The sequence below is a fragment of the Mirounga leonina genome, unplaced genomic scaffold, assembly GCF_011800145.1.
Source record: "Mirounga leonina isolate KUSES-001 unplaced genomic scaffold, KU_Mleo_1.0 Mir_170, whole genome shotgun sequence".
NCBI lineage: Eukaryota > Metazoa > Chordata > Mammalia > Carnivora > Phocidae > Mirounga > Mirounga leonina.
Window position 1 is genome coordinate 35,906,573 of NW_023270433.1, and position 26,747 is coordinate 35,933,319.

Here is a 26,747-nt window from a genome sequence, read left to right on the forward strand (position 1 = left end):
CAGGGACAGGAACATTTTCCTGAAAATCCAGTGGCTTTTTTTTTTTTTTTTCATTTTAGAAAAAGTTGCCAGTGTCCAGTGGACATCAAGCTGGGTGCACATTGAGTGGGGTGAGTGTAGGGGGTATTGCTGTGGTAGACTCTGGGCTGGCTGGGGCAGAGCCTAGGAACAGGGTAGGTGCTGCTTAAGGATCTGTCGTGTCTGTGGTGGTAATCTGTCTGGGAAGCGAACTTTGAACTCGACAATGAGGTCTCCTCGCTGGGTGGGCACTTTGGGGAAGGGAAGGCCCTCCCCACGGAGTCTCTTCACGGTGCCTGGCTTGATGACATCATTGCACGGTAATGGGATCACCCGGCCATCGATAGTGGGAATGTTCACAGTGCAGCCACACAGCGCCTGGGGAAAATGAGGCAGAGTGAGGAAAAGGTGGGGTAGAGTGGGAAGGGAGGAAAAGATTGAAGTGAGGGAAGAATGTGCCCATTTTTCCTCCCCTTCCCAACACACACACAACCTGACCCAGGCCCTACCTCCTTGAGGCTAATCAGGGCACTGTAGAGCACGTTGGTGCCATCTCGACGGAAGTGTGCATGGGGCTTGTCTTTGAGCACAAAGACGATATCAGCAGGGATGTTGTCAGGTGTGGCATCACCCTCTTTGGGAAAGGTGATCTTGGTGCCTTCCTTCCAGCCACGCTTGATGACAATGTGCAGGATCTTGTCCTCGGTGCGCACAGTTCGCCCATCAGGATTGAGGCGCCGCCTTGTGATCTTCATGCGCTTGGTGGAGCCATGGTAGATCTCCTCGAGGGACACCCGCAGCTCATGCACCACAGGTGGGTCTTGCACCTTGCGCCGAGGGTACAATGGTTCTGGGGCTCGCCTTGGACCCCTACTCAGCCCATTGAAGCCAAAGCGGCCAAAGGCGCCAAATGGATCCTCATCTTCATCCACATCCATGTCATCTGGGTCAAAGCCACTGAAGGGTCTAGTGGACCGGCTGCTGGCAAAGAAGATATCGAAGGGGTTGGAGCCCCCAAAGAAGGAGGCAAAGGTGGCATGGGGATCCCCGTGAAAGGTGTAGTGAAAGGAGCCACTGGAGCCACCCGATGAACCACCGCCGGTCTTCAGGCCTGGAGGGAGGAGAAGTTAGGGATAGTGTGGCTGGTCCTGGCCCCATCCCAATCTCCACCCCCTGACCTCTAGCTCCTAGTTCATGGGCCTAGAGAAAGAAGCCACCTTTAACTCCCATAGAGAGGGCTGGCAAAATAGAGTAAGAAAAGTCTCTGACAAGATTAATTTCTATTCTTAATTATAAGTTTAATAATAAAGTGCATCATGAGGCTCAAAGAGGCTGAGTTACCCAAGAGGTAGAAAAGCCAAGGCTAGAAGACTTGGAGGATAGGACTTCCAGTCCTGTAGTCTCTTCCATGTCCCCATGACCCAAAGATGTCTCACAAAGCCTTGAGTGGCTGGCCTGGGATCACATTACAGTCCTACCTGACTCCTAAATCTTTATCTCCCAAGACACACAGAGCAAGAGGCAACTGGATAGGATTTAACTCTACAGGAAGCTAGTAAGTGACCTGTCCCAAATAAGGTGGGGATACAGTCCAGGAGGAAGCCCACTCTCATTGTGCTTCTAGTGTAGTTCCCCTTTTTCCTGACTCCTATCCAAATGGGAAATCAGGAGGGCCCAAAAAAGCAGGAAAGCTCATTGGCTTGGAGATGAGGAGCTGTTTCTTTCTTTTTATTTAATTTAATTTTTATTTTTGTTTATTTTTCTTTTTTTCCAAAGATTTTATTTATTTATATGAGCGAGAGTGCACACCCATGATGGGGGAGGGGGCGAGGGGCAGAGGGAGAGGGACAAGCAGATTCCCTGCTGACCAGAGAGCCCTATGGTAGGGTGGGGGAACTGGGCACAGGGGCTGGACACACAGGGGCTGGATGAGGGGGCTGGACGAGGGGGCTTGATCCCAGGACCCCTGAGATCATGACTAGAGCTGAAGTCAGATACTTAACCGACTGAGCCACCCAGGTGCCCCAAGGAGCTTTTTCTCTAGAAAGTTTTCAAATGCTTTGTTTCCACACTCAGAGCTCATGGTATTGTACAACTCCAGGGGTGCCGTTGATGCACTGGACAGACATAGAATACAAATAGGAATAGAGCTTCTTGGACTTGTACAACACCAAGCCGCACACCCCATACCTGATGTCAGAGCAACCAAAATGCATGAATATGCTGGCACATTGCGGGTCATGGCCCTAGCTGCTCTCTCACCAGTCAGGTCCTGTCTAAGGAACTCAGACTGGAGGCAGCCTTCATGTGGGGATGGTAGTGGTGGTGATGGGGTGAGGAGTGAGGGAGGGGGTTAACACTGAGAAATGATCTAGAATGCGTAGACTCGGGTGGGGTGCAGGCTAGGGGAAGGGACTCTTTGCTTTGAGGCTTTTTATCTTGAATTTCAATTCGTTGTGGAAGTCTAAGCCTAAATTAAATTAGCCTCTTATTTCCTGGGACCACAAGAACAGATGTGGGTTGCATTAGAGAGGCCAAGTGGCAGGCAGTTCAGAGACTTGTGGCAGCTGCCTCTTCATTCCTCCCCTGAGACTCGGGGTCTGTTCTTTCCTTTTATTGAGGGTCTAATTATTAGGTGAGTTCAAGAAGCTTGGCAGAGCTCAGTGAGAGAGGGAGGTTGGACTGGTAACAACAGGAGGGGAAACTTCTCTGTAGGGATCTCTGTTGTACCACTGCCACCCCCTTTTTCAAGCTGGGAACAACTTGTCCCCAGCCAGACTTGTGCAGAGAGTCTGTGCACACTTCTGCTGGCTGGCTGTTGGGGAGGGGGCAGGGCAGACAGAAATATAACCCACATTTTCAAGGCTGCTTCTCCTTCCCCAGGCCCCAGGTTTCTCCTTAAGGCTGTGCTGCATTCTTTGGAGACCTCCTGGGATGTAGATCGACAGTAGAACCCAGTGTCTGGGCCTAGAGGCTGAGCTTTGTCCTTCACTTAGGCTTGGTCATGCAGGAGGAGTGAAGTTTCTGGGTAGCTCTCCAGCTAACAAAGGTGAGGCCAAATGGAGAAAAGAGTGCAATTCCTAGACAGGTCACACGGTGGCATGGTGTGTGCACTGCTTCCCTCTTCCCACCCCTCCATCCCAGGGAGAAAAATGTCTTAGCTGAGAGAACACTGGGGATTCCAGCAGATGTCTGTGAATCTGGGAGCTGGCAAGTCTAGTAGGTGAGCAGGGAAAAACTGAAGGAACTGGTGGCACGGAGAATGAGAAGAGGGGGTTGGGAGGACTGGGGTGCACAGAGACACAAAGCAAGGAGGAGAGGAAAAGAACATTCTTTTGAGCACTTATCTACTATCTACTCTGTAGCAGGTACAGTACATATCATTAGCCCATCTAGTTTTGAGGCTGGAGTGGGGAGAGTGAGGAGGAGAATGTGGAAGAAAGGTAGATGCTGTTGGGCAGGAAGGACAGTTCCTCTTAGGAAGGAGAGTCCTCAGCTGTGGCAACATCTCTTAATATAGCCTGACAGGTGCCTGTGGCTGGCGGGTGGCGGGTGGCGGGCGGCCCTGAGGGGCAGGCCCAGAATTAGCAGCTACATCATGCCTGTGGGATGTACTGGGAGGGGCCGCCCTCTCAGAGGCTTTATTTGGGCCTTTCCTGCCACCCCGTGCGCAGCCACCAGCTACTTCAGGAAGGGGGGCAAGAGGCCAGCAGCAGTTCCCCTGCCATCCTTGGATCCCTGCCACTTCCTCAGGGAGGCAGAGCTCCCCCTCCATTCTGCTGGCTTGAGGTGGGCAGGATCATCTCTCCATATCAGAGCTCCAGTGGTTAATTCCCAGGCTGCTTAAGGGCTAGACTTTTATGCTGATGAATGTAAATGCTCTGTCCTCAGACCGCCAAGCCACACACACTCCTTTTCCTCAACCTTCCCTATCAGCCAATGGAGCAGCAGGGACTTCAGGCTGGACTAATAAGGCTGGGAGGGAAAAGAGGGAGGGGGAAGGCCTCTGCTCCTGACTTCAGATGTCTCTAAGGCCTGAATTTGAGGAGAGAGAGAGGAAGAGAGAAGCGGGGAAAACTATGGTAAGCCAAGGCTGGGTAGTGGGTGGTCCCTTCTCTCCTCTGGGTGTCAGTGCTGAGAACACTTGCCTCCCTCACCCCCTCCTCAGCTTCCAGTTGCCTGCTATGAGAACTGGGTTACCCAGCACCCCAGACAAGGACAGGGGTCCAGTATCAGGCTGGAGCACTGCCCTCTTACCTTCCTCCCCATACTGGTCATACAGGCCCCGTTTCTTAGGGTCACTCAGCACATCATAGGCCTCTGCAATCTCCTTAAACTTCTCCTCAGCATTGGGTTCTTTGTTCTTGTCTGGGTGGTACTTCAAGGCCATCTTCCGATAGGCTTTCTTGATCTCATCCTCGTTGGCTCCCGATGGGATCCCAAGAATCTTGTAATAATCCTTTCCCATCACAGCCACTGGACCGGCACTTGTCTCCTTGTTTCTGAAAGAAACCCGGGGCCAGTCCTTGAAGTCCCTCTTCCCTCCTGACCCAGCCCTGCTCCTGATGATCTTGCGATCCCTAAGTGACTCACTGTGTGACTTTCAGCAGGTCATGCCTGTTCTGTAGGCCTCTGTCTCCCCATCAGTGAAATGAAAGGTTTGGACTAGATGATCTCTTCCAGCTCTGACATTCTAGGATTCTGTGATTCTTTCATCAGCTCCTGGATTTTCCCGGCAGGAAGCTGGGGGCTGTGGCCTGCTAGGGGCTAGGCTAAGGCCCAGGTCCTTGGGTCAGACTGAGGACCCCTGAGAGGCCCTGCTGCGTGAGGTGGCACCATGGACTGACAGGCCCACACACAGAAGCTGGCAAAGATCAGTGTACTGGGTGAGGTCACCTGAGCGTCGTGGTCTTTTACGCCATGCCTCAGGCATGGTGCCCGGGCTAAGGGCAGCTGGGGCAGTGGCCCAGGACTAGGGACAGGCCCGGGTCTTTAGCCAGCTGTCCTGGCCAGCCAGGCTGAGTCAGGGTGTAGGGGCCTCGAGTCCTCTCTGCTAGTGAAGACCCCAGGCCTCCTTGTCCTTGTCCAGACGATGCTAAGCCTCACGTGTGATTCAGATCAGAGGATGACTCACAGCCTTTGGAAACTGCTGTTTCTAACTCCCTTATTAGCAGGGGGATGACACTGTCCTTCCTCCCACCAGGGCAATAGTTCCCTTTACTCATTTCCCAGTGTCTACACACAACATGTGTATGAAGACAATGTCTGTGCCACCTAAGCACTAGTGTTAGTGAACACAAGCATCCTTGGCATAGGCCCTTTCTTAACCTTAGTTGTCAGAATAATTAGGCACTAATCACCATTTCCTTAATACCTTCCCTACCAGTCCCTCCTTCTCACCTGCCCAGTGGTTCAGGATCTGGCCCAGGGCCAGGCCCACACTCCTCTGATAGTTCCTTCTAAGCTGGATGCAGGGGTATTTGTTTTGTGAGGGAGAGACATAGGGCTCTCATTCTTCCGCCTAATCTCCCTTCACCACTGCCTACATGGTGGGTAGGAAGGGAAGGGGACTTTCCTGTAGGTGGGCTCTTTGGGGAGATGGCCAGAAGCCATTCTCTAGCCCTTCAGAGGCTTGGCCAACCCCTACCAAAGCCCAGAAAACCAGAGTCTTTCTAGCAATGTCCTGGGCTGGCAGCCACAGCTGAAGCCTGCTTTTCTGCCTCTGACTGCTTCAGTGAGGTATACAGGGTTTCCTGGCAGGAGTGAGGGCTGTAATGGGTAAGGGGAGGCCTTAAGGCCCCAGGAAGGCAGGGACAATGGCCCTAGCTCCTGCCCCCACAGGGCCTGTTGCAGGTGGCTGAGTTGACTCATGGTTCTGGGAGTCACCTCACTCTGACGAAGAGAAGGCTCCATAAAGGCGGGTACTCCCCCTTCTCCCCCTAACAGCATGTCACGCCTGGTGGGGGAAGCTGGGGTTGGAAGAGTGAGAGAAGAGCATCTGGGGGTGGGCAGCCATTTTCGGAAGCAACGGTAAAAGCCGTCTGAGAGGGAACTGGGGGTGGTCTGCCATCTCTGCCTCAGCGCACACCTTCTCCCCGCCACCCCAGGACTGGGAAGGAACCCTAGTACACCAAGAGGGTGCCCCTAGAGAACCATAGCAGTTTCTAGGCAGAGCGCAAGTGGAACAGCTTGCCAATGTTCCCACCCTCCTCTTGCTGTCCCTGTATTACCTCCTCATCAGGCCAGCTTCCTTCCTGGCACTCACCTGATAACCATTCTAGACCTACAATTCTCTTGTCTCCACAGACACAGGGCAAGCTCTTTCAGGAATTGCCTTTTTCCTCCTCCTTTCCTCCCTCTCTCCCTCCCTCCCCATACCCACAAGCCACGTGTTGGAATGACAAAGGAGCCCCATGGCATGGCACTGCCTTGGATGGAGAAGAATGAAGAGGATGTTCATGTAGAGGCAGGAATGAAAAATGAGAAATAACAAGAAGGCCTGTATAGGAAGGGGGGATGGTTGATACAGAAAATGAAGTACTGGTGGAAGGAGACAAGGGATGACAAATGGAAACGACTGAGGTGGAAAATGGGTTACCAATGGGTTGAAAGGGAGAGATGTAGAGAGTTGAAATACTAGAGAAGATGTCTGGAAAATGGATGGATGCCTGAAGGGTTTGGTATAGGAGATGAATGACAAGGGGTGCAGTTCATTCAAATGTAAGCGTGAGGTAGAAGGAGAGTTCTTACATGTAAGGGGGATGAGATGAGGATGATATGGGAGGCAATGAAGGGGGATGTGATGTGGAGAATTTGACGTGGTAGGGATATGAGTGCCCTTCTCCAGAGGGACTTACCGGAACTTTACAAACCCATTCAGCGTCCACGCTCGAAGTTTTAAGGGCTCCAGCTGAATTTTAAACATCAAGCTGGCTAAGAAGTCTTCTCCCCAGAAGTGTGGGAAGCTCCGGAAAGCTCCTCGGGCCTGTAGTGGGGGTGCTGCTGGGGATGGGCAGGAGAGCACTGTGCGCTTAAACATGCCCAGCCCAGCCCCTCACCTCTGATCGCTCCGCTGGAGCCTGCTTGGAGAGCTGCAGTTCAGGAAGTCACCTCCTCGGGTTCTCAGAGGCACTTGCCCAGCAAGGCCTGTCCGGTGCAGCAGGAGCTAGACCTGATCCCCAGGTGTGGAGAGTGAAGGAATAGGGTCCAGCGGCCACCTGCTCTCAGGTGCAGCAATGTCTGTATGAATGGCTGTATGGCAGTGTGACAGTAAGGCTGGCAGTGGCAAGCGTGTGCTTGCGAGTGGCAGCCTGTGGACCTGTGGCAGGTGTGATTGTGAGGGCCTGAGAGGCAGTGAGTTCCTCTGGTCTCTGTCTCCGGGGAGGATCCGACCCCAATCCCCAAGAACCTACTCAATGAAGTCACTGACCCGGAGTCTCCTCCCTCGCAGATGGGCGGAGAGGGGCGGGGCAGAGCCGAGCTCGCCCGGGACAAAAGGCGCGGCGAGGAGGGGAAGGGAGGGGAGGGGGCTCGGGCGGGGGAGGGTGGTCGGTGATGTCACCGACGCTGACAGGCTGGGCTGGCTCAGAAACGCCTCCGCCTCCGCCCGCGGAACCCAATCCGACCCGGCCCGACCCCCACCCCCCGCGCCCAGCTCAGACGCTGGCTGCCCCCTGTTAGAGGGTCGCAGACATCGAGCACCTTGCAGACCCAGTCCCCGCACCACCACGGCAGAAGAAACGATGGGCCTTCAGTGTCCCAACGCCCCCCCCCATCTCACTCACCCCCTACACCAGGACCCCTGGCTCCGCGACGCCCCCGCTCCCGGGACCCCTGAGTCCTGGCTCTGTGCCCTCACCAGTGAGGAGCTGCGGGCGCCACCGCGGTCCGTCAGACAGCCGCTGCCCCCTCCCCTGGCTCCGGCTCCGCCGCCTCCACTTGGGACAGGAGTCGCCTGCCCGCCGGCCGCAGACAGCGGGCCGGGGAACCCGCCCCCACGGCTCCGCCTCTGCGCCGCCCATTGCGCGGCCTGCCCGTCACTCAGCTCACCCTCCGCTGTAATTGGACAGTCTTCAACGAGTGCCTCGGTGATAGCCGCCCATTCTCCGCCCCTGTCACCCGGCCACACGCGCACACATTCCGGGCAGTGATTGGTGTCGGTCTGATTGGTGCACTCTGGGATCAGTCAACCACACCTCTTCGCTAGCTCGTCGTGTCATTGGTGAAAGGGACAGAGGGCGGCAACTCTACGCGCCCTTTGATTTTATTGGTTGGTCTGTGGGGCTCAGACTCGAGACTGGGGGCAACTATATTAGTCCAATCTCGGGTTTGAGAAGGTGGGACGTACTGGCCACCGCTCGAATCCCGGGAGAACCTTCTGGAACCTGTGTAACGTCAAAGGCAGCCTTAAAGGAAAACTGCCTCCCAGATGGCGGTGACTCTGGGCATTCTTTCCTTTCTTCATTTAGGAGGGTAGGGGAGAGAATAGTGCGCTTTGCGAGGTGTAGTCCCTCGACTAGGGTCAAAAGGTCACCCCTTCTTACCTGTCTTCCATCGGAACTGTGGACTGACCTCGACCAGACCTGATTCAGCTTAGACCTGATTCAGCTTTACCTTATCTTGACCCGGAATTGACCTGAGGTGACCTAACAAAACAGACCCCGATAGACATGCAGAATTTAAGCACCCTTCTGCTTTCTCCTTTGTAACCTGGTAGTTCCCCCCAGGTTTAGCGCCTCCTCATTAATTCCCTTTGTGAGTCCCCTTTTCATCCTCTGTATAATCCCCTCATCCCAGCTCCCTTGTGAGCAGCCCCTCCTCAGCAACCCCCACAATTCTCATTAACGTTCTCTCTGTAATCTTTCATCCTACTTCCCCCTTGAGTTCCCAAATGTTAGCCCACTCTTTCTTTCCCCTCTTCCTGGCTGGGTATGATCTCCTGCCTCCCCCCGCCCCCCCCCCCCCATAATCTTCTGTTTTATCCTATCCTTAATCCGTTATCTACTTGTATGATCTCTCCTATCCTAACTCCCCCTTTTAACCCTTCATCTCAGCTCCACATGATTTCCTTAACACATCTCAGCCCCAACCCCCTCTCTCCCCCATTAAATCTCAGCCCTAGTGTCCCCGCTGTTCAGAGCAGGCAGGGCTGCGGAGGCGGTAGCCAGCGGAAGCCGACGCTTGAACAGACACGGTGCCTGGCGCCCACGTCACTGTCTCCCAGGCCCATCTGTGCTACAGGCAGCGGGGGTGGGGAGGGGGTTATCCGGGGGTGAGGAGGGGAAAGGAATTCTTGGGGGGTTTGAGGACAAAGGAAGGGCCAGGACAGAAGCTCTCACCTCTCTTTCTTTGCCATTTCCCAGAAACAGTTTGGACACCCATGAGTTCATGCAATCTGAATAGAGCTGGAAACTGAGGCTTGGAGAACATCAGTACCTGGGCCGCAGAGCAGAGCAGGAGAGAAATCTAGGGGGTCCTGAGGTCAGGTCTGCATATTCTCCATTCTCTGTCTTCTTTCTAGTACTCACCATGGTGATCCCAGGTGTAAAGGGGTGTGAGCTGTGAAGTAAGGAAAGGAAGTGGGTTAAGAAGAGGATGGAGAAAAGGTGGGATGAGGGAAATGAGAGGAAGGAGGGAAGATGGGGTGAGGGGGATGGGAAGAGGAGGGGAGAGGAGAGGAGAGGGGTGGGAGGTCAGGAGTGGGGGTGAGAATGGAAGGAGAAGTGGGGAACAAAGACTAGAAGGGAGGGGAGATGGGATGATGAAGGAATGGAATAGTAGCGTGACATGGAGATGAGCAAGGTAGGATGAGGAGGCTCAGGACAGGTGCTGGCTACTTTGATCTGGGGGATCTCACTCTGCCACCTCCAGACTCATGGGGGCCCAGGCTGTGGGTGGCTCTACTTCCTATTCCCGTTCTATCTATTTTGCTTCCTCCAGCCTTGCCTGTGCCAACACGGGGGCAGAGAGTTTAGTCATTGGCCCTTACCTGGTCCCTGCTAATGCTATATTGTGGGCTTAGAACTTCGGGGGTGCAGGGCCATGCCTTCAGGTGCGGGTGGCATGGATTCCACTGTCTGCTGGGTTCTCTATTTCCACTGTGTCCTATTGCCCTGGGTATCAGGTGTGTGTTAGGAACCAGGGTGCACAGTGTGGTATAGGTGTAAGAATGTAGGCTCTGTTGACCTTGTGAGGTCACTTGCCACATCTGTCCCTCATTTCTTTCTTTGTCTCATGGGTATAGAAAAGAGCAGTACCTCCTAGCGTTGTTCTGAGGGTTAATTAAGGTAACACATGCTATGCATGTAGTTCTGAGCTTGGTATGTAGTTATTACTCAGCAAAGTTAACCATTACTCTGTATGTTCACAGATACCTGGATGTGTGAGTGCATCTATTTGATGTTCAAGTCTGATTGGGAGTTATTTGTACTGTTGTATCTGTAGTGTGATTTGTAAGTGAGAGTGTATCTGTGTATATCTGTGTAATATTTTTGTGTGGTAATATGCCTGATTCTGTATTATTTGTTGTGTATGTGATTTTGTGTTGTTATACATGTGTGATTAAATGACTATGTAGGTCTGTGTCTACATGATGAACAGCGTCATGGATATTGACATGTTGACTGCCAGTGCATGCATGAATCCGTGATCATATCAGTTCTCAGCACCCGCATTCCCCTCCCTTCCTATGGAGACGTCATAACCCTAGGTGTCCCTCATTTTCTCACCCTGAGGGAACCGGAACCCGGGGGCAGGGGCGGGGGTGGGTGCCAGTGAGGAGGTGTTTACACAGGAGCACATGTTCCCTCTCAGACTGTGTATGGGAGGGGGAGCCCCCTATCTTGCACATATCCTGAAGGCTCCAGAGGAAGTGCTCCACCCCAGCCCATTCTTAGTTCCCTGTCTTGTCACCATGGCAGCAGTTGCCAGGGGCTCCCATGGTTGCTAAGATCTAGGTGTGGGAGGCTGCTAAGCCCCGTTGCCAGTAGAAACAGAGAAGGGGGGGGAGGAAGACTACCCCCACAGCTGCCAGCTTTCTGCAGTGACAGGACAGGTCCTTGGACCTCTCCTGTCCCCAAACTGTACCTATGACTTGTATGTGGCAATACTCTTGTTGGTGGGGCCCTTTCACAGGAAGTTGGAATGGGAATATAGGGATCCACCTTCTGAGGGACTGTGGCTCTAGCCTGCCCTTTACCATCTTTAAAGTTGGGAGGCTCTTAGAAATTAGTGACTACTTCATTCTGTCCTCCAACCCTTATACTTCTCCCCTAGCAGTGTCTCTGCTTGAGTTCTCCTGTGGCTGGTGCTTATTACCTGATGATTTCACCTCGGATAGGAATGCTACATTGACCCCTGGATGCAGACTGACTCCTTCCTGGGGTCAGACTCTTAGCATCTCACCTGGATACATATTTCATGCTGACACTTGGACCCAGAATTCAGTTCCACACTGAGTGCCAACTTTGACCTCACCTGAGACACTGACCTTGGCCTTGGTCCTAGACCAGACAGTTCCCCAAACTCAGCCTTAGCCTAAGTCCTTTCTAGACATGGATGAGCCCTAATATTACTTGAATTCAACTGCAGATTCAGTTCTGATCCTGTTCACTGATTGGACATTGCCCAGCGATCTAGCTCCCTGGTACTCCTGGTTTAAACCTACACTGACCAGTAGTAGTTGTTCAAAGGGGTTATTTCTTGTCTTGGGAGTGAGAGGATGGTGCTAGAAATGACCAGCAGAGGGCATGCAACATCAGGTTCTAGAGGCAGGCTTTCCGGAGCGCATCTGGAAGGGGAAGTCAGGTGTATTGAGACCTTGGCTCTTTTCTGTCAGGTCAGGACCCAGAGCTGGAGGCACAACAGTCAGTCTATGAGGTTGAACTAAAGAAATTAAGTTTCCCAACCCAGTTATTCTATTGTTTTGTGGTCACGTGGGTCTGTACAATCTTGACTCTGCCTCTAGCTCAGCTGGGCTCAGGGCTGGGCATACACCAGAAGGTGCTTAGCCATTTACAGGCATCACAAATCTCAAGAGGACTGTGTACCTGGTGAGGCATCCTACCCCCAACTCAACATTTCTGTCCTATACTTATACAGCTTCACTACCTTCCCCGGTATCCAGTTACCTTTGGTCCTATTGAGCAAAAATCTGCCTCTCTTCCACCTTTGGTCTTAGCTCTGTCTTTGAGGTCACATTGACCTCATCAGTCCCATCTGTCAGACATTAGCCATCTACATCCCTCAAGTCTGCTCCTCTCCAGGATGAGACACCTCTCAGGCCTTCATGGGTTCCTCCTCTGCCTTGTTCCATTCCAGCGCCTAAGACCATGCTACACTGGCTGGGTTTCAATTCATGGTGCCTGGCTCTGATTAGCTTTTTCTAGGAGTGCTGGTGCAGTGTATAAATGAGCCAGCCTGCCTCTCTCATCTGACTCTGAACTTCTTCCTACATAGCCTCACCTTACATCAGTTTTTTGGTAGCTACCTCATACTGTTCCCCCATATCAAGTGAAGACCATAACCCCCTCTTCCTGAGCTGCTGGATCACATCTTGCCCATTTGTACAATGTTACAAATGTACAATTGCCCAAATGTTACGATTTTGAAAGGAGTATTATATTTATTTTAAAAACAAAGATACTTGAAATAAATGAAACAAACATTTTTTTTGCAATACCTTCTGCATTTCAGAACAATCCTTGGGCTTGGAAATCTCTGCGTTTATATTTACTTAAAGGTGGGACAGGAGGGACTGAAATGCTTGCTTCAGCAGCACATACGCTAAAATTGGAACCATACAGAGAAAATTAGCATGGCCCCTGCACAAGGATGACATGCAAATTCATGAAGCATACTGTATTTTTGGTTTTGATGAATGTCAAATGTAATAATGTAAAGTGAATGTATATATGAATAAATTAGTATATTACCAAAAAAGAAAAAAAAAAAAAAAGAGGGACTGAAGATACCCCGCTGTCTCAGCTGTGACTTCAGCACTGTGGACAGAGGCCATTAGCGGTACCCCCAGCTATGCCTGTGACTGTGGGTGGGTGGAAGATGATACATGCACAGCTTGTAGATAGGGCCAGAAATCCTTGCTGCTCACTTAATGCCTTATAGTGTATGAAACTCTTTCCTCTTACCAAACTAATTCTGTCCTCACTTGACTATCAGCTCAGGAGATAGGACAGGAATTGTTTTCCCAGAATTTTACAGATGAGGAAACAAGTTCAGCAAGGTCAAACTCCAAGCAACCCTTTGGGTGGGGTGGGAGAGAGAACTCTGTTCCAGGTTTAGCAAATTTAGCAGCTACTCTTTCCCCTTTGAGCAATGACTTCCTCTAGAGATAAGAGGAGTACCCTTGAGCCAGAGCAGGGCAGGGTGAGTGGAAGTTTGTGTGGAACCGAGGCTCTAGCCAGCCCTGGGAACAAGTGGCAGGAGGAGGAACAATCCTCAGAGGATCGAAAGTTCATCAGGATTGCCAGACTGAGGGTGGGGAAACCTTGCTTTTCACTAGAGTCCACAGAGGCCCAGCTTTTATGTCTCTTTTTCTCTCCTAATGCTGGTCTTCATTGAAATTGGAGACAGAAGGGATGCTTAAGATCTCAAGCTGTCCTGAGCCTGATGGACCTCCATTTGACAATTCTGGGGAGGAGAGGTATGGGAGCCATGTGAGTGAATGAGGTGAGTTGTGCAGGTTGTAAGAAATCCTGTGACATGGCTACAGGACTGGCTGCTTATGTTTCTGTTCCCAGGATGGAAACGGGATATGCTAGACTACAGAGCAGCTGTTTCCTTGAGGTGTACCCTGACAGGCAGCACAATAAAGTAGTTAAGAACATGGGCACTGAAGCCAGACTACCCGGTTCCCCTGCTTCCTATGTGACTGCGTAACCTTGAGAAACTCTCAGCCTCTATTCCTCACTTTTCTTTTCTTTTTTTTTTTTTAGATTTTATTTATTTATTTGACAGAGGGAAACACAGCGAGAGAGGAAACACAAGTAGGGGGAGTAGGAGAGGGAGAAGCAGGCCTCCCGCCGAGCAGGGAGCCCGTGGGGCTCAATCCCAGGACCCTGGGATCACGACCCGAGCCGAAGGCAGATGCTTAACGACTCAGCCACCCAGGCGCCCCTATTCCTCACTTTTCTCATCTATAAACAAACCTCAGGGTTGTTTTTTGAAGATGATCTTATGTAAAGCACTTAGAACTGCCCAGTGCATAGTAACTGCTCAAAAATATTAGCAATGATTTGTATTTGGGGGCCCTATGGTTTAGAGGTAAGTCTATACACCACTGATCCACACTAGAGATACTTTCCTACCTATAGGTACTGGCTCTGTTCTTATCAGGTAAAGGTGATGAAAGGGGGATTTCACAGTCCTCTGAAAAGCTTCTCTTGACCTTAGTTTACCCAACTCTATCATATCACATTAAAACATTGCAAAAACGGGGAGAAAATTCTCTACCAAGAAAGACCCAGAAGACCAGGAGAAAACATAGCCAGCTAGCTTTCCTACTTTGTCACCCAGCAGGGATTGGGAGGAGAAATGTGTCTAAAACTGGCCCTTGGTTGTGGTGGTGGTGGAATACATTGCGGAGAGCTTGGAGGCCTTACCTTTTCCTCAGTTTCTTAGAAAATTCTGGCTTCTCTCTTCAGTGCTTTCATTTCCCCCTGTGTCCATGGTGGAACCCCTGCCTCCTCCCACCCATCATTTGATTCTTGGGAAGGTCAGTACCAGGAAAGCTCTAGAAAGAACCAGTGTATTGCATTCTTCCTGGAGGCCAAGCAGCATCTTAGATTCAGGAATTGGCTAATTATAGGAAACCACACAGAAACTCAGCAGGTGCCCCAAATAACAGGAAGAAGGAAGCCAAAATAGCATCGCAATCTCTTTATTATGATTTCCACTGTGCCCAGCCTCTGGGAGCATCAGCTCCTTCAAGAGTGAAGGCTGAGCCATGGAGAGGAGCATGCAGCTGTACTGGTGGGAAGACAGAGCTTGGGGATGTTCCCCTCAGCTTACTGTCAAGTTACCTTCCGCAGAAAAGAACATAGGAAGGGCATGAGGGACCAGAGGGCACTGGATCTTCCACTTACTTGAGTGTTCTCAGAACTCCCCTCACAAGCCTATGTTTGACTGGGAGACAGATCACCAGCCATCTCTTAAAGGAGCATAAGTTTGAAGGCTCTTATTTCACATGGATATGAAAAGGCCTTGCTGCTTATACCGTGACATTCTCATCTATGGTCAGGCCAACCCATGCTATACAAATTGGAATGTGATTGGACTTCTTAGTCACTAGCCCAGACCAGATGTGACACACTGTCCACAATCTGGGTCATCAGGTCATGTGGCTCAGAGGGAAGGTTTTCCTTAATGCTAGTTGGGTCTAGTGGAAATTCTGTTACCTGTTTATTTTCTTTCCTTTTAAGGTTGCCAAAAGCAGTGGCAGCAGGAAAGCAACAGCAGGGGAAATGCCCAGTCCTACCACATTCCAGGACTGAGCTATAGGGAACAGGTATGATGCATTAATATTTTCCATTCTTCATCCAGTTCTCTGTTGTCGGAGCTGCAGCCAGGGGCCTGGAGAGAGATCTGGGCAAATTCAAACTAAGTGGCACTGGGAAAGTAGCAATTTTATTCCACTATAAATTGAGGAGTGAAAAGGGGTTATGGTACTGGTGCTGCCAGGATATTGTTCTGACATCCAGTTGTTCTTTTAGTGCCAAGTATATACCTGCCTTTACTCTGCTAGTTTGAAGGGGTCATGCTTATAGGATCACTAGAGCCTCCTACCAATCCTGCCTGGAGGTTATTCTTGGCTCTGGGGTGATCATGGCTAGCCTGAGGCCCTGCCATACAGCTTCTGCTGAGCTTCCTTCTTAGGGCTTCCTTGCACCACTCTTACTGAAGCCATGAGACCTGCAATGGTTGAGGTTGTGCTTCAGACGAAGAGGCCTAGGCACAATCCTGGGCTCACACCCCAGAGAGTTGCCCTCTTCCCAGGCAGTTTGATTCTGTACCTCCAATGTTAGTGATAGGAATAGGGAAACTCCCAGATCTGGCCACTCAAATAAGGCCAGGGTGACATCCCATAGGGAGCACCAGGGCTAAAAAGGCATGTCTGCCCTTTAGCCCCAGTCACTTGGGCTGAAGGTGGGAAGAGGTAATGTCCTCATGGCTTTGGCTGTTCTCAAAGGAAGAAAAGCACTTGAGAGTGGGTCAGTACCTGGGAGCAAGGGAACTGCTCCATCTCTGGGATCCAAAGGGGCCACTGCTCAAAAGCAGAGCCTACCTCTGTTGAGGAAGGCTGGTCACAGGAGAGGAGGCCACAGAGCAGACCTGGAGAGGTTATGTAGCCACAGCTAACTGCCTCAGCTTACTTTCTGTCCCTGCAGCTCCGCTGTGTCTGGATGACATCCAAATGCCCCTGTCTTTAAATCTGAGCATAGGGAAGAGGGGTGTTGGGTGAAAAATAGGCTTAGGGCAAGGAGTCTTCAAAGGAGCAACCCTAATCTCTGTTTATGGTGGGTGGAGTGGGTGGTGTTTGTAATAAGATTGATTTCAATTCTGGGTAGCCAAGAAGAAATGACTAGAACATTTTCTCAAACCCTTAGAGTCAGACACTGATTTTTGTACTTGGCAGAATTTCAGACAGTCACAGTGATGGAAAGACTTGATGAAAAGGAAAAGGGAATGGGCTTCACTTGGTTTATAAAAGTTTGAACATCTTCATATGTATTGCAGAGGGGCTCCATGGATTAGAGCACTGCAGAGGGAGATCCCAGACAGGGATGTTGGGGTGGGGCTTCTACAACTCTGGTCTGGGGGAGCAAGGGAATCTTTTCATTGGTAAAAAACTAGATGGCTAATGGAGAAGAGGCTAGTTGCTCCTCCAGGCTTTTCTGCGTCTTAGGATTCTTGTGGACTGGGAACTCTATGCTGGGTCCCCTGGGCCCTCTGTAGCATGCCCCTACCAAGGACATTTGCTGTCTTGGATTAGGAAGAGGAATAGTCCCAAATGGGCCTGATCCTACCATGAAAGAAATACTGCTTTGCCAGGCCCTGAGATGCATCTGGCCCATGGTGTTTTACCACTCATCCACAGAAAGCTAGAAGCTGCAGCTCCAGAGAGGTAGGTATCACCTTGTCTATGAAGGATCAGGGAACAAGATAAGATTTCCAGTCCCTATTACTGATGATGAGGCAGGAGGAAAAAGCTGTTCAGACAAAGCCCAGAGCTTGTCTCTACTCAAAATGCCCTTATCTGTGAGATCCAGCAGCCCAAGGCCATTGCATACAAGGTGATTTACCAGGAGAAGAAGCAAGAGCCCCTGTGCTGAATGTGCTTTCATATTTTTCAGTGTAAAACCCCAGGTCTGGCTGCTTCAGAGGCAGTCCTTGGACCCAAGAGTCATGTGCTTTCACTTTTGTTTTCATTCTGGCTAAACTGAATAACAGCCCCTCTTATGATCAGTCTTGGGAATATGGCTAAGCAGTATTTACAAAAAGCTGTTTTTGTTTTGAAATGTTCAGGGCCATACACATGAACCCAGCCAGATTCATCTTCTGTCTGCTTCATTTTAGACCTGAATAATCCAACCCCCGAAGCTTCACAACCTGTTCTAGGTCAGGCAGTTTCTACAGAAGGTGTTGTTACCACAACCCTGGTTGCAGCTCCCCACTTTCCTCTGAGCATCTCAACACTGAGCCGTATGCTACTTCTTCTGTTAGCACCCAATTCAGTACAAGTGCCTTGAGCAATGGAACTATATTAGCTTTAACATAACTGAACCAACCCCACTCTCTAGTATTCAGATTGGAAACAGAACCTAGATTCCAGGGCCAGGGCTGACCCACAACACGCAGTGACTTGAGAACTTAATGAGAACTTAGGGAGGACAGCTGGGACTTAGAAGCCAGGCTTGGTGGGGAAAGACATGTAGTGAGCAGCAGGGAGAAGCAGCAACTCAGGCCATATCTCAGTGAGGGGGAGAAGGATGAACCTTCAGTGAGGCTTTGCTGGGGCTTTCTCTGCTGAAGAGGTGAGATGCAAAAAAAAAAAAAAAAAAAAAAAAAAGATAGAGAGAGAGAGAAAGAAAGAGAGCTGAGATGCAAATCCTCTTCTTGGCTCCAGCTTGTCAGGGTGGTTGAAAGGAGTCCTTGCTGCTCTTTCTTGGGCTGTGGGAGGCTGGTTCTTGTTCTCCATACAATGGCAAGCTCTTCTAGGTCTACATTTGGGCTGAGGTGGAAAGATGGAAAATCATGAGCCTTCTCCTCTCATTTTCCATCCAAACCTTGTCCTCACTGGAGATCAGGCTTCAGGTCTCTGTGGTAGTTGACTTGGGTAAAGCATCTAATACAGAGGGCTGTGATTCCTGCCATCATACTTATTCCATTCAGGCCCTTTGGGCTCTGGCCCATGTGTTCCCATCCGTAAAACAGGGGCCAGGATGGCTCATCTTGGTTTTTGACTGTTCTGCTAAAGACTTTTGGACTTGGAAGACCTGGATGAGAGGTTCCTAGAATCCTGGGTTCCTGGGAGGGGCTGCCTTCCCTTCTTCTAATTAAGACTCACTCCATAGACTAGTTGCCTTCTCTGTCACTAGAAATTAGAATTGAAATAAACAGTGGCTGAAGTGCAGTGGTGGTTTTCAGTAACTTTCCCACCCCAACATAGCTGAGGGACAGAGCACATACCTACCAGAACAGTGGCTCACCACAGAAGGGATTTTCAACGGAGGAAGAGGGAGCCTATCAGCATCTCTAGGACAGCGTGTGAGTCTGATGCCCTATTATTAAGAATCACTTGGCCAGAGACTTGTCTATTGGAAATCAGAACTGGCCAATAGAAGGGGTGAATAGAGACCCCTCTCATCTACACCAGGAGCTTCACAAAGGAACTTTGGTCCTTTTTCAACCAAGAAGAACCAGGTCTCTGTAGGCATGGACAGCTAGGCATGTGTGTATGTGTGTGTGTGCACACATATGTGTGCAGTGGCAGGTCTAGTCTAGGATGTGAGGGCTGGGGGGTGGGTCCAAGAGTGGCTACTGCCACAGTTCCCAGGGCTTTTCCCTGCAGCAATGCATATACTGCCTCTGTTGTGAGGGACGCAGTGATTTCAGTTCCATAAAGCTTAGTGGCAAATTGAGATGCTGGCAATACTCCATCCCCACAAGTCTCAGTACCAGAGGATGGTGGGGGAAAGAGGGAAAGAGAAAAAGGAGAGGAGGGAGACCACTGTCTCTGAACTGAGCTTCTCTGCTCCATGCTATCCTGGGGGTTTCAGATGAATTGCTGCACTGTTGGGGCGAGCAGCCAAGATGTAGACAACATTCTCCCGCAGAAAGGTAGGCCAGTCCACAAATCTGGAGTGGGAGCAAAGAACAGGTTTGTGAGATTGGCTGTAGAGCCTGGTTGCTCATGAGACCTGATCCCAGTGGCAGTACGGCTTAAGCCGGGCAAAGCTCAGGGAAGCCCTGGCTTTTGGCTGACATAGGTATGGCTGGCTGTGCTTCCATGCTGACAGTCCAGCCGGCTGACCCTATGGATCTTGGGTCAAATGGACATTTTTGGAGCCTGGTTTCTGGGATATGCACTTGCTGTTTGAGGGTAGCAGTGGGCAATGCCCACTTGTGTGTGTTGAAGAGTCAGAGTGAAGATAGCCCAGTGAGGGGATCCTACTCACCTGGACTCCTGCTCTGTGGGCAGCAGAGCCTTGTCTTGACTCTTGCTGCTGCTGCTGGCTGGGCTGCTGTCTGCTATGGGACCCACATGGCTGATGCTGCTGGACACAAGGATATGTGGATGGAGTGGGAAAATGAAAGGTCTGACCCCTCCCAAACTCTGGGGAACCCAGGGCTCGGATATGCATGTCCACACTTTTCTGACATGGGCGACAGTTTGGAGTAGAGGATGCCCTATGCCTTGAACAATAAGAGGCAGTGTCCTTTGCCTAATGCACAGGAAGATCCTCTCCTGTCTGTGGACAGAAGAAACCAAGAGGTACCTTTCATACCAAGGGCCATTTGGCATGGAAAAAGGAGGAGAACATGTGAGTGGGGGCAGGGATTGGTAAGGAACAGACCTGACACTGCAGGAAGGAGCCTCTGCAAGGTGTTTGCAGAACCAAGAGTGCTGGGCTCCACGGCACTCTGCCTCACTGATAGTGCTCCCGCTGCCCCGGGCTAGGAAGGTGGCCCGGGCTCGCTCCCGCTCTTTCACTGTCAGAAGCCTTAACAGAGAGTTCTGAGGAAGAAGAGACAAGTTAAGATCTTGGAGGTGAAAATATTTTGTAAAATGTCAAGCCATAGAGAATCCTACCTCCATTACCATCTCTGCAGCCTCCCTTTGAAGCTGCCCAGAGCCTTTCTGGTAGCATTGACATTTGCAGTTTGGTCCAGTGTAAATCAATCTTCCTTGAAGCAGTTTCCCCAGCTTAGGCACTGGATCACCTGTCACTGGGTGGAATGTGAGCCCTTTCCTTCTATGGTCCTTGCTAAGACAGTACCTAGTGCTCCTCCAACCTGCCCAGCATGCTTCCTAGGTCTCTGCCACCCAGTATCCCATAGACATTCACCCCAGCTGGCCCTCACCTGGGGACGCAATTGCTGCAGAAGTAGGAGGGACTCATGGGACAAGAAGTCAGGCCACTCTATGTGTCCTCGATGTTCAGGGTCCAGGGCTGCAAACTGGCGGGCTGCCTGCTCCTCTTGCTCCTCGCTTAGAGCCCTGTCACTGTCCCCCCGCTTTGCTGCTTGGTGGCGGTAGCGCAGGTAGTCCTCCAGTGTCAGGGAGCAATCTGTGGGAGGCACCCCATACTAGCCAAGCCCACCCTTTCCTCAGCCTCTGGGGCACCTCCATTTACTTCTAGAGTACCCTCCAGAACCCCTACATCCATAGCTTTCGTGGAGTCTTTGTCTCTCATAGCCAGGATAACTCAGGATGTGGTGGGTGGGGAAGATGGGCGGGTGTGTGGGTGCCCCTGCTGGCCAACAGCTTGGGAACAGGGACCTATTTACCCCTACTCTCCAAATTCCAGCATACTCCTTTTATGGTTTATCCTAGAAAGTACAGAGGAAAAATGTGCCAGCCGCTCTCCATCTGGCAGCACTGTCCAGCCTTACCAGGAATGACTTTACACTGCTGAAAGGTCTCTGTGAGGCTGTACATTTCCTCCTCAGTTAGCAGCAAGTTGAGATTATCCTGAAAAAAAAAAAAAAAAAAAAGAAAGATCTGAGTCAGTGGCCATACAGACCAGTAAGAAAGAAAGGCCAAGATCAAGAAGGATGGAAATTGTATTTCAACTTGAAGGCCATTCTGGGATCATCTAATCCCAGCCTCTAATCATAATCAGAGATTGAAGCCCCAGAAAGAGGAAAGGATTTGCTCAGAGTTGCCCAACTCTGGAGCAGAATCTTCTCCAGAAGCCAGGTATCCTGATTCTAGACCTGAGACCGTTTTACTGAACAGTAGTTTTAAAATTATTCTCTGAGGGGTGCCTGGGTGGCTCAGTCATTAAGCGGCTGCCTGCAGCTTGGGTCATGACCCCAGGGTCCTGGGATCAAGCCCCACATCGGGCTCCCTGCTCGGCAGGAAGCCTGCTTCTCCCTCTCCCACTTCCCCTGCTTGTGTTCCTGCTCTCACTATCTCTCTCTCTGTCAAATAAATAAATAAAATCTTTAAAAAAAATTATTCTGAGATACCCTAAGGAATCCTTGGAAGTGCCTTGGGAAGCTGCTGCAAGGGAAACGGGGACTAATAAGTGGGCATGGTTGTGAATCCCCAGCTCCATCAACCACAGCAGCTTCATCTTTATTCATTTTATGTATTTGGCTTCTATGTTAGACTGTGCTCAAAGAGTATTTCAGTTAAAAAATAAGTTTAATTCTAACTCTGCTCCTAGTAGGCTGTATTATTTTAAATAATCCAGAATGGTTTTGAAAGAGATGCCATCATGACGAAGTTCCTAAAACCAAATGAGTTTTTTGTGGTGCCATAGAAATTTTAATTCCAAAACAGCAGTGATATGTTATTTCATTAATACTAACTTACAGTCTTATAGTCTTTAAGCTGTCAAAGATTCTTTCTAGTAGGTTATTTTCCTCTCTTAAAATACCAGCAAAGAAGAGGAGCAGACATTTCATGAGTATTCATTTGTAGATTTCATAAAGAACTCAATTCTTTCAATAACACTTATTGAGCACTTGGTATATGCTGGGCACAGTGGGGTGTAACACTATGAAATGTTCAGCGGGGCTGGAGTGTAGGGTGTGTGTGTATGTGTGGGGAGGGAGAGTAGAGAGGAATGACAAAAGATAAGGGAGAGGTAGGCAGAAGCCTGACTGTGAAGTGCCTCAAATGCCCATTAGTGAGCCCTTCAAATGGGCTTTTATTCTGAGGGCAAAGGGGAGTCACCAAATGTTTAAGTAGGGTCCACACCCAGCATGGAGCCCAATGTGGGGCTTGAACTCATGACCCCTGAGATCATGACCTGAGCTGAGATCAAGAGTCGGACGCTTAACCGATTGAGCCACCCAGGTGGCTGACTGAATGGTTTTTAAGGGCATATGTAGTGCCGTGGTCAGATCTTTGCTGTGTGGAGAATGAATCAGAGGGGCAAAGTCTAGAGACATGGAGAACAGTTAGTTAGCTGTTGCTATAGTGCGGGTAAGAAAAGATGAATGACTAACCTAAGACATGAGAATGGAAAAGAGAGGAAATTTGAGAGGTATTAATAGGTAGATCAGTAGGACCTGTTGACTTACTGGATGTGAGGGATGGAGAGGAATGAATTGGTATTGGTAACTGTAAGGGTGGTATTACTGTTCAGAGGTAAGAAATTTAGAGAGAACAGGTTTCTGGAAAAAGAGTTTCATTTTGGGGCATGCTGATGTGAAGCACCCGTGAGGCATCAAGATGGATGGAAATCCAAGAGACAAGAAATTTAGGTCTGGACACACAGGTTTGGGAATCATTTGTGTTTAGATGGTAGCTATAGCCACTGAAGTACATGAAATAACCCAGGGAGAGAGTGTGTGCAATGAGAAAAGAAGAGTGTTAACAACAGAACCCCAAGGAAGATCAGCATTTAGGACTGTGAGAAGAAATTAACTAAGGGCACTCAGAATGGTCAGAGAAGAAGGTAGGAGGAGAATCAGTAGGAAGTAATGGAAGCCAAGAAAAGAGAGTTGTACAACGTAGAAGGTAATGTTAACAGTGGTGATACAACTATGATGGGACTTAACTGATTTTCTATTTTCTCTGGTTTCCTTATTTTACATGATAATTCTCGTAACTACTTAAATCACCCCCCCAAAAGAGGAGGCAATAAGGGAGTGCTAAATACCTCATAGGCGTCAAGTAAGAAGATGCTTGAGAAAAGGTCACTAGACCTGACAGTCAGGTCATTGGTGCTTTAGAAAGAACCAATCCAGCAGAATGACAGATGCAGAAGCTGAATTACAGGTGGTTGAGGGGCCACTAGGAGATGATGGAGTCTTTTCAAGAAGCCTGGCTGGGAAGGGAAGAAAGGGGAGGAGCTTGGAAGAAACCTTTGTAAAAAGTCCGGCAAGTGGTAGTAATGATGGTAGGACTGTGACAGAAAACCAGGAAGGGTTAGGAAGGAGACACCTTCAACTGGGTCCCACAGCAGCACACTGCAGGGCAGAGTTGCCGTGAGTGAAAAGGCTGGTGTTTGGAGGGGTAGTGACTAGAGAAGATGGTGTGCAGAGCAGGGTCTACTGTGACATACTTCAGCTGGGGAAAAGGTGTGTAAGTGGCTGGGAATAACTGTTCTATACTTGATTTTATAGACAAGCCATAGATAAAGTGATATTTGTTAGAAAGTTGCACATCTTTGCTTTCTTCTAGGCAGTAGGAAGAAGAGGGGGGAGTCTGCAGAGATGTTTCTTAGAAGATATCTGCAGGATAACAGACCAATAAAGCAAGACTTTTTTTTTTTTAAGATTTTATTTATTTGACAGAGAGAGACACAGCGAGAGAAGGAACACACGCAGGGGGAGTGGGAGAGGGAGAAGGAGGCTTCCCGCTGAGCAGGGAGCCCGATGTGGGGCTCGATCCCAGGACTCTGGGATCATGACCTGAGGGGAAGGCAGACGCTTAACGACTGAGCCACCCAGGCGCCCCGAATAAAGCAAGACTTAAATTCTATTCAGATGTGCTGAGAAATGGATACGAATCTGGCTTTTGTCTTTTTAAAAGTTGGAAGGCAGGGTGCCTGGGTGGCTCAGTGGGTTAAGTGTCTGCCTTTGGCTCAGTCATGATCCCAGGGTCCTGGGACAGAGCCCTGCATCCAGCTCCCTGGGGAGTCTGCTTCTTCCTCTCCCTCTGCTGCTCCCCCTGCTTGTGCTCTCTCTGTGTCAAATAAATAAATAAAATCTCAAAAGAAAGTTGGAAGGCATTTATATATAATTTGCAAAGTTCTGAATCAACAGACCTTTGATATTTAATTTACATAATGATCACATTAGAGATGAAGTTCTTCATCCTAAGAGTTAGGTGGTAGGCCAAGTGATGATCTTAGGACTAAGAAGTGTTACCATGTTAGAACCTTTACCTATTGGAAGCAAGCTGGTTAGGATGGTTTTTCAGATGAGTACGATGAATGACAACTAAAGACTATTAGAGAAAGCACTATTCCAAGCAGAATTACAATTGAGTAATTAGGCCTCATCCTAACCATTGATTCCTCTAGCTCAGTGTTTCTCAGTTGGGATGAGTTTTGTTCCCCTAGGACACACTGGGTAATATCTGGAGACATTTTTGGTTGTCACAACTGAGGGTGGGTGCTACTGACATCTAATGGGGTAGAGGCCAGGGATGTTGCTGAACATACTACATTGCACACATCCCTCACAAAAAAAATTACTGTGTCCAAAATGTCATAGTACTGAGGTAGAGAAAGCCTGACCAAGTTTGAGGATTCCAGTATCTACTATTGGAAAACTCTTTTAGGTCACTGCCTAGAAACCAGTGTTCTTAGACTGGGTCTCCAGAAAAGTGCCAAGTTCCCTGTGGTGCTGCAGCCCATAGTTCCTGCAGTCCAGGCTTACACAGTAGTGGCAGCTCCAGCCAGTTTCTGTGTGGGCTGTCTCAGTCACCTCTGCTGCACTATCTCCTTGGATGTAGCCCATGCGGCGCAGGCAGCCATCATGGAAAACCCTGGTGCAGATCCTGCATGGGAAGAGGCTCTCAGCTGTCCAGACTTCACAGACATCACACATCTCATCGTTGACAACCTGGCAAAAAGAATAAATAGTGTATTCATTCCCAGTGTAGGCAGCAAGATCCTATGGCCACGAAACACAGAGTTACCCACATGGGGCTGAATATCCCTGGAGCAGCCCAGAGGAACAATTCCAACTGAAGCTTGTGTTAAGGTGATAGAGCTTTCTCTCTGGAAGACAAGAACCAGAAAGCTCTTCCATCAGCTCAGGTCTCTGTGACCATTTTTCTGAACAGGGATGCTACTAACATTTTTGGAAAAAAATAATCTGTTCTGAAAGACTGTCCCAGACATTGCAGGGCACTTAGCACCCCTGGTTTTCTTGGCACCAAAAACCAGTAGCAACTCCAGTGATGATGACCTTCTTGAATGCCCACAAATTTCCAAATGCCTCCTACAGGGACTACTACTATCCCTTAGTGAGACGGATGGCAAAAGACCTGCCATGGTGTCATTCCTTATCACCCACTGTCTCTAGTCTTTCACTAAGACCAATCCAGGATGTAACATTTTTATTCTTGTAGAAGAAATTCAAAGATTGTTCTGGACTCAACTGCACCTTTCTGGAGTTTTTTGTTTTTGAGTATCACTTTAACTGTACCCAGGCCTCCCTGATCCTCAGAAGGTCTAAGACTTGAGGACTGTGCCCTAACTGGGTACTCACAAGTTCCCTGGGCTCCAAGCAGATATCAGGAGGTTTGTCATCATCCAGCTTCCGGGTGGGGCGGATGAAGGCAGGGGGTGTGAAACGATTAGTCCTGTCAAACTCCTCCGGCTCCACTCCACGCCCATCTCGGAGCCTCTCCCAAGCCGCACGACTGACACTGCTCTCTTCCAGGAGCACTGGGGTACTTGCCTCTGCTCCTTTCTCCTCCTGTACCTCCTGGACAGAGCCCTCTACAGTGCCACGGCGGGACCCTGGAAGCTCACCAGTGCGTCGGATGGAAGGCCTGTCCCGTAGCCCATCCTTGAAGGCAGACACAGCCAGGCTCACCTTTTGCACCTGCTCCACTGTCTGCCGTTTGGACATCAACACCCCCATGGCTCTGTGAACAAAAAGCAGAGGGGCCCAGATTCAGCCAATGGCTGACCATGTCAAGCCAATCAGTTTCAACCATTCATCTAAGTGGCAAGTATTGTTAGATAGTTTTTCCCTCTTCTGGAACTCAGTGGCATGGTGGGATGGAGAAGCTCTTGTTAAAGAGTCAGAAGACCCTGGTTCTGTTTCTGACTGGCTTTGTGATTTGGGTTTTCCTATTTGTAAAATGAGGGCTATCTGCTCAGTGCACTTCACAGGGCTGTCATGAGGATAACATTAGAAAATGTGCTTATTAAGTGCTTAGTAGACTGGAAAGTATTCTACAAATGTGAAATGGTATCTCTTTTATTTCTTGCTATCCCAAAGCTAATTAGGTCCAGGGGTCCCAGGCCTCTGGAGATAGTTGGAGACTTCAGAGCCTAAGTCTCTCCTCTGCC

General features: G+C 49.8%; 2 protein-coding genes, 1 long non-coding RNA gene and 1 other non-coding gene across 6 annotated transcripts in view; 2 read left to right on the forward strand and 2 right to left on the reverse strand.

Annotated features, from left to right (window-relative positions):
- Positions 1-35: 35 nt before the first annotated feature.
- DNAJB5 (DnaJ heat shock protein family (Hsp40) member B5) lies at positions 36-7,416 on the reverse strand. 2 transcript variants are annotated; one of them, XM_035016402.1, is made up of 4 exons: positions 6,876-7,416; positions 4,276-4,520; positions 528-1,129; positions 36-396 (listed from the first exon to the last, which is right to left on the reverse strand). In XM_035016402.1, the coding sequence occupies exons 1-4, from the start codon at positions 7,055-7,057 to the stop codon at positions 163-165; spliced, it is 1,263 nt and encodes a 420-aa protein (XP_034872293.1). In that variant the 5' UTR covers positions 7,058-7,416; the 3' UTR covers positions 36-162. The 2 variants fall into 2 exon arrangements, with proteins under 2 accessions (XP_034872293.1, XP_034872291.1); XM_035016400.1 differs by lacking the exon at positions 6,876-7,416 and adding an exon at positions 4,612-4,699.
- On the forward strand, positions 1,901-25,975 carry LOC118017993. Of its 2 annotated transcripts, none has more exons than XR_004681292.1 (4): positions 1,901-4,100; positions 13,605-13,704; positions 15,456-15,541; positions 25,175-25,975. It is a non-coding gene; the product is annotated as an uncharacterized LOC118017993 (long non-coding RNA). The 2 variants fall into 2 exon arrangements; XR_004681291.1 differs by having other exon boundaries at positions 13,609-13,704.
- LOC118018276 lies at positions 12,782-12,884 on the forward strand. Its single transcript, XR_004681354.1, has one exon. It is a non-coding gene; the product is annotated as a U6 spliceosomal RNA (small nuclear RNA).
- Positions 19,296-26,747, reverse strand: part of PHF24 (PHD finger protein 24) — a 97,768-nt gene continuing 90,316 nt past the window's right edge. Inside the window, exons 5-11 of the mRNA XM_035016404.1 lie at positions 25,936-26,317; positions 25,099-25,284; positions 21,151-21,229; positions 20,620-20,825; positions 20,112-20,272; positions 19,713-19,811; positions 19,296-19,392 (exon numbers count right to left, since the gene is read on the reverse strand). Of these exons, the coding sequence (XP_034872295.1) occupies positions 19,296-19,392; positions 19,713-19,811; positions 20,112-20,272; positions 20,620-20,825; positions 21,151-21,229; positions 25,099-25,284; positions 25,936-26,317 (1,210 nt within the window). The remainder of the gene's footprint in view (positions 19,393-19,712; positions 19,812-20,111; positions 20,273-20,619; positions 20,826-21,150; positions 21,230-25,098; positions 25,285-25,935; positions 26,318-26,747) is intronic.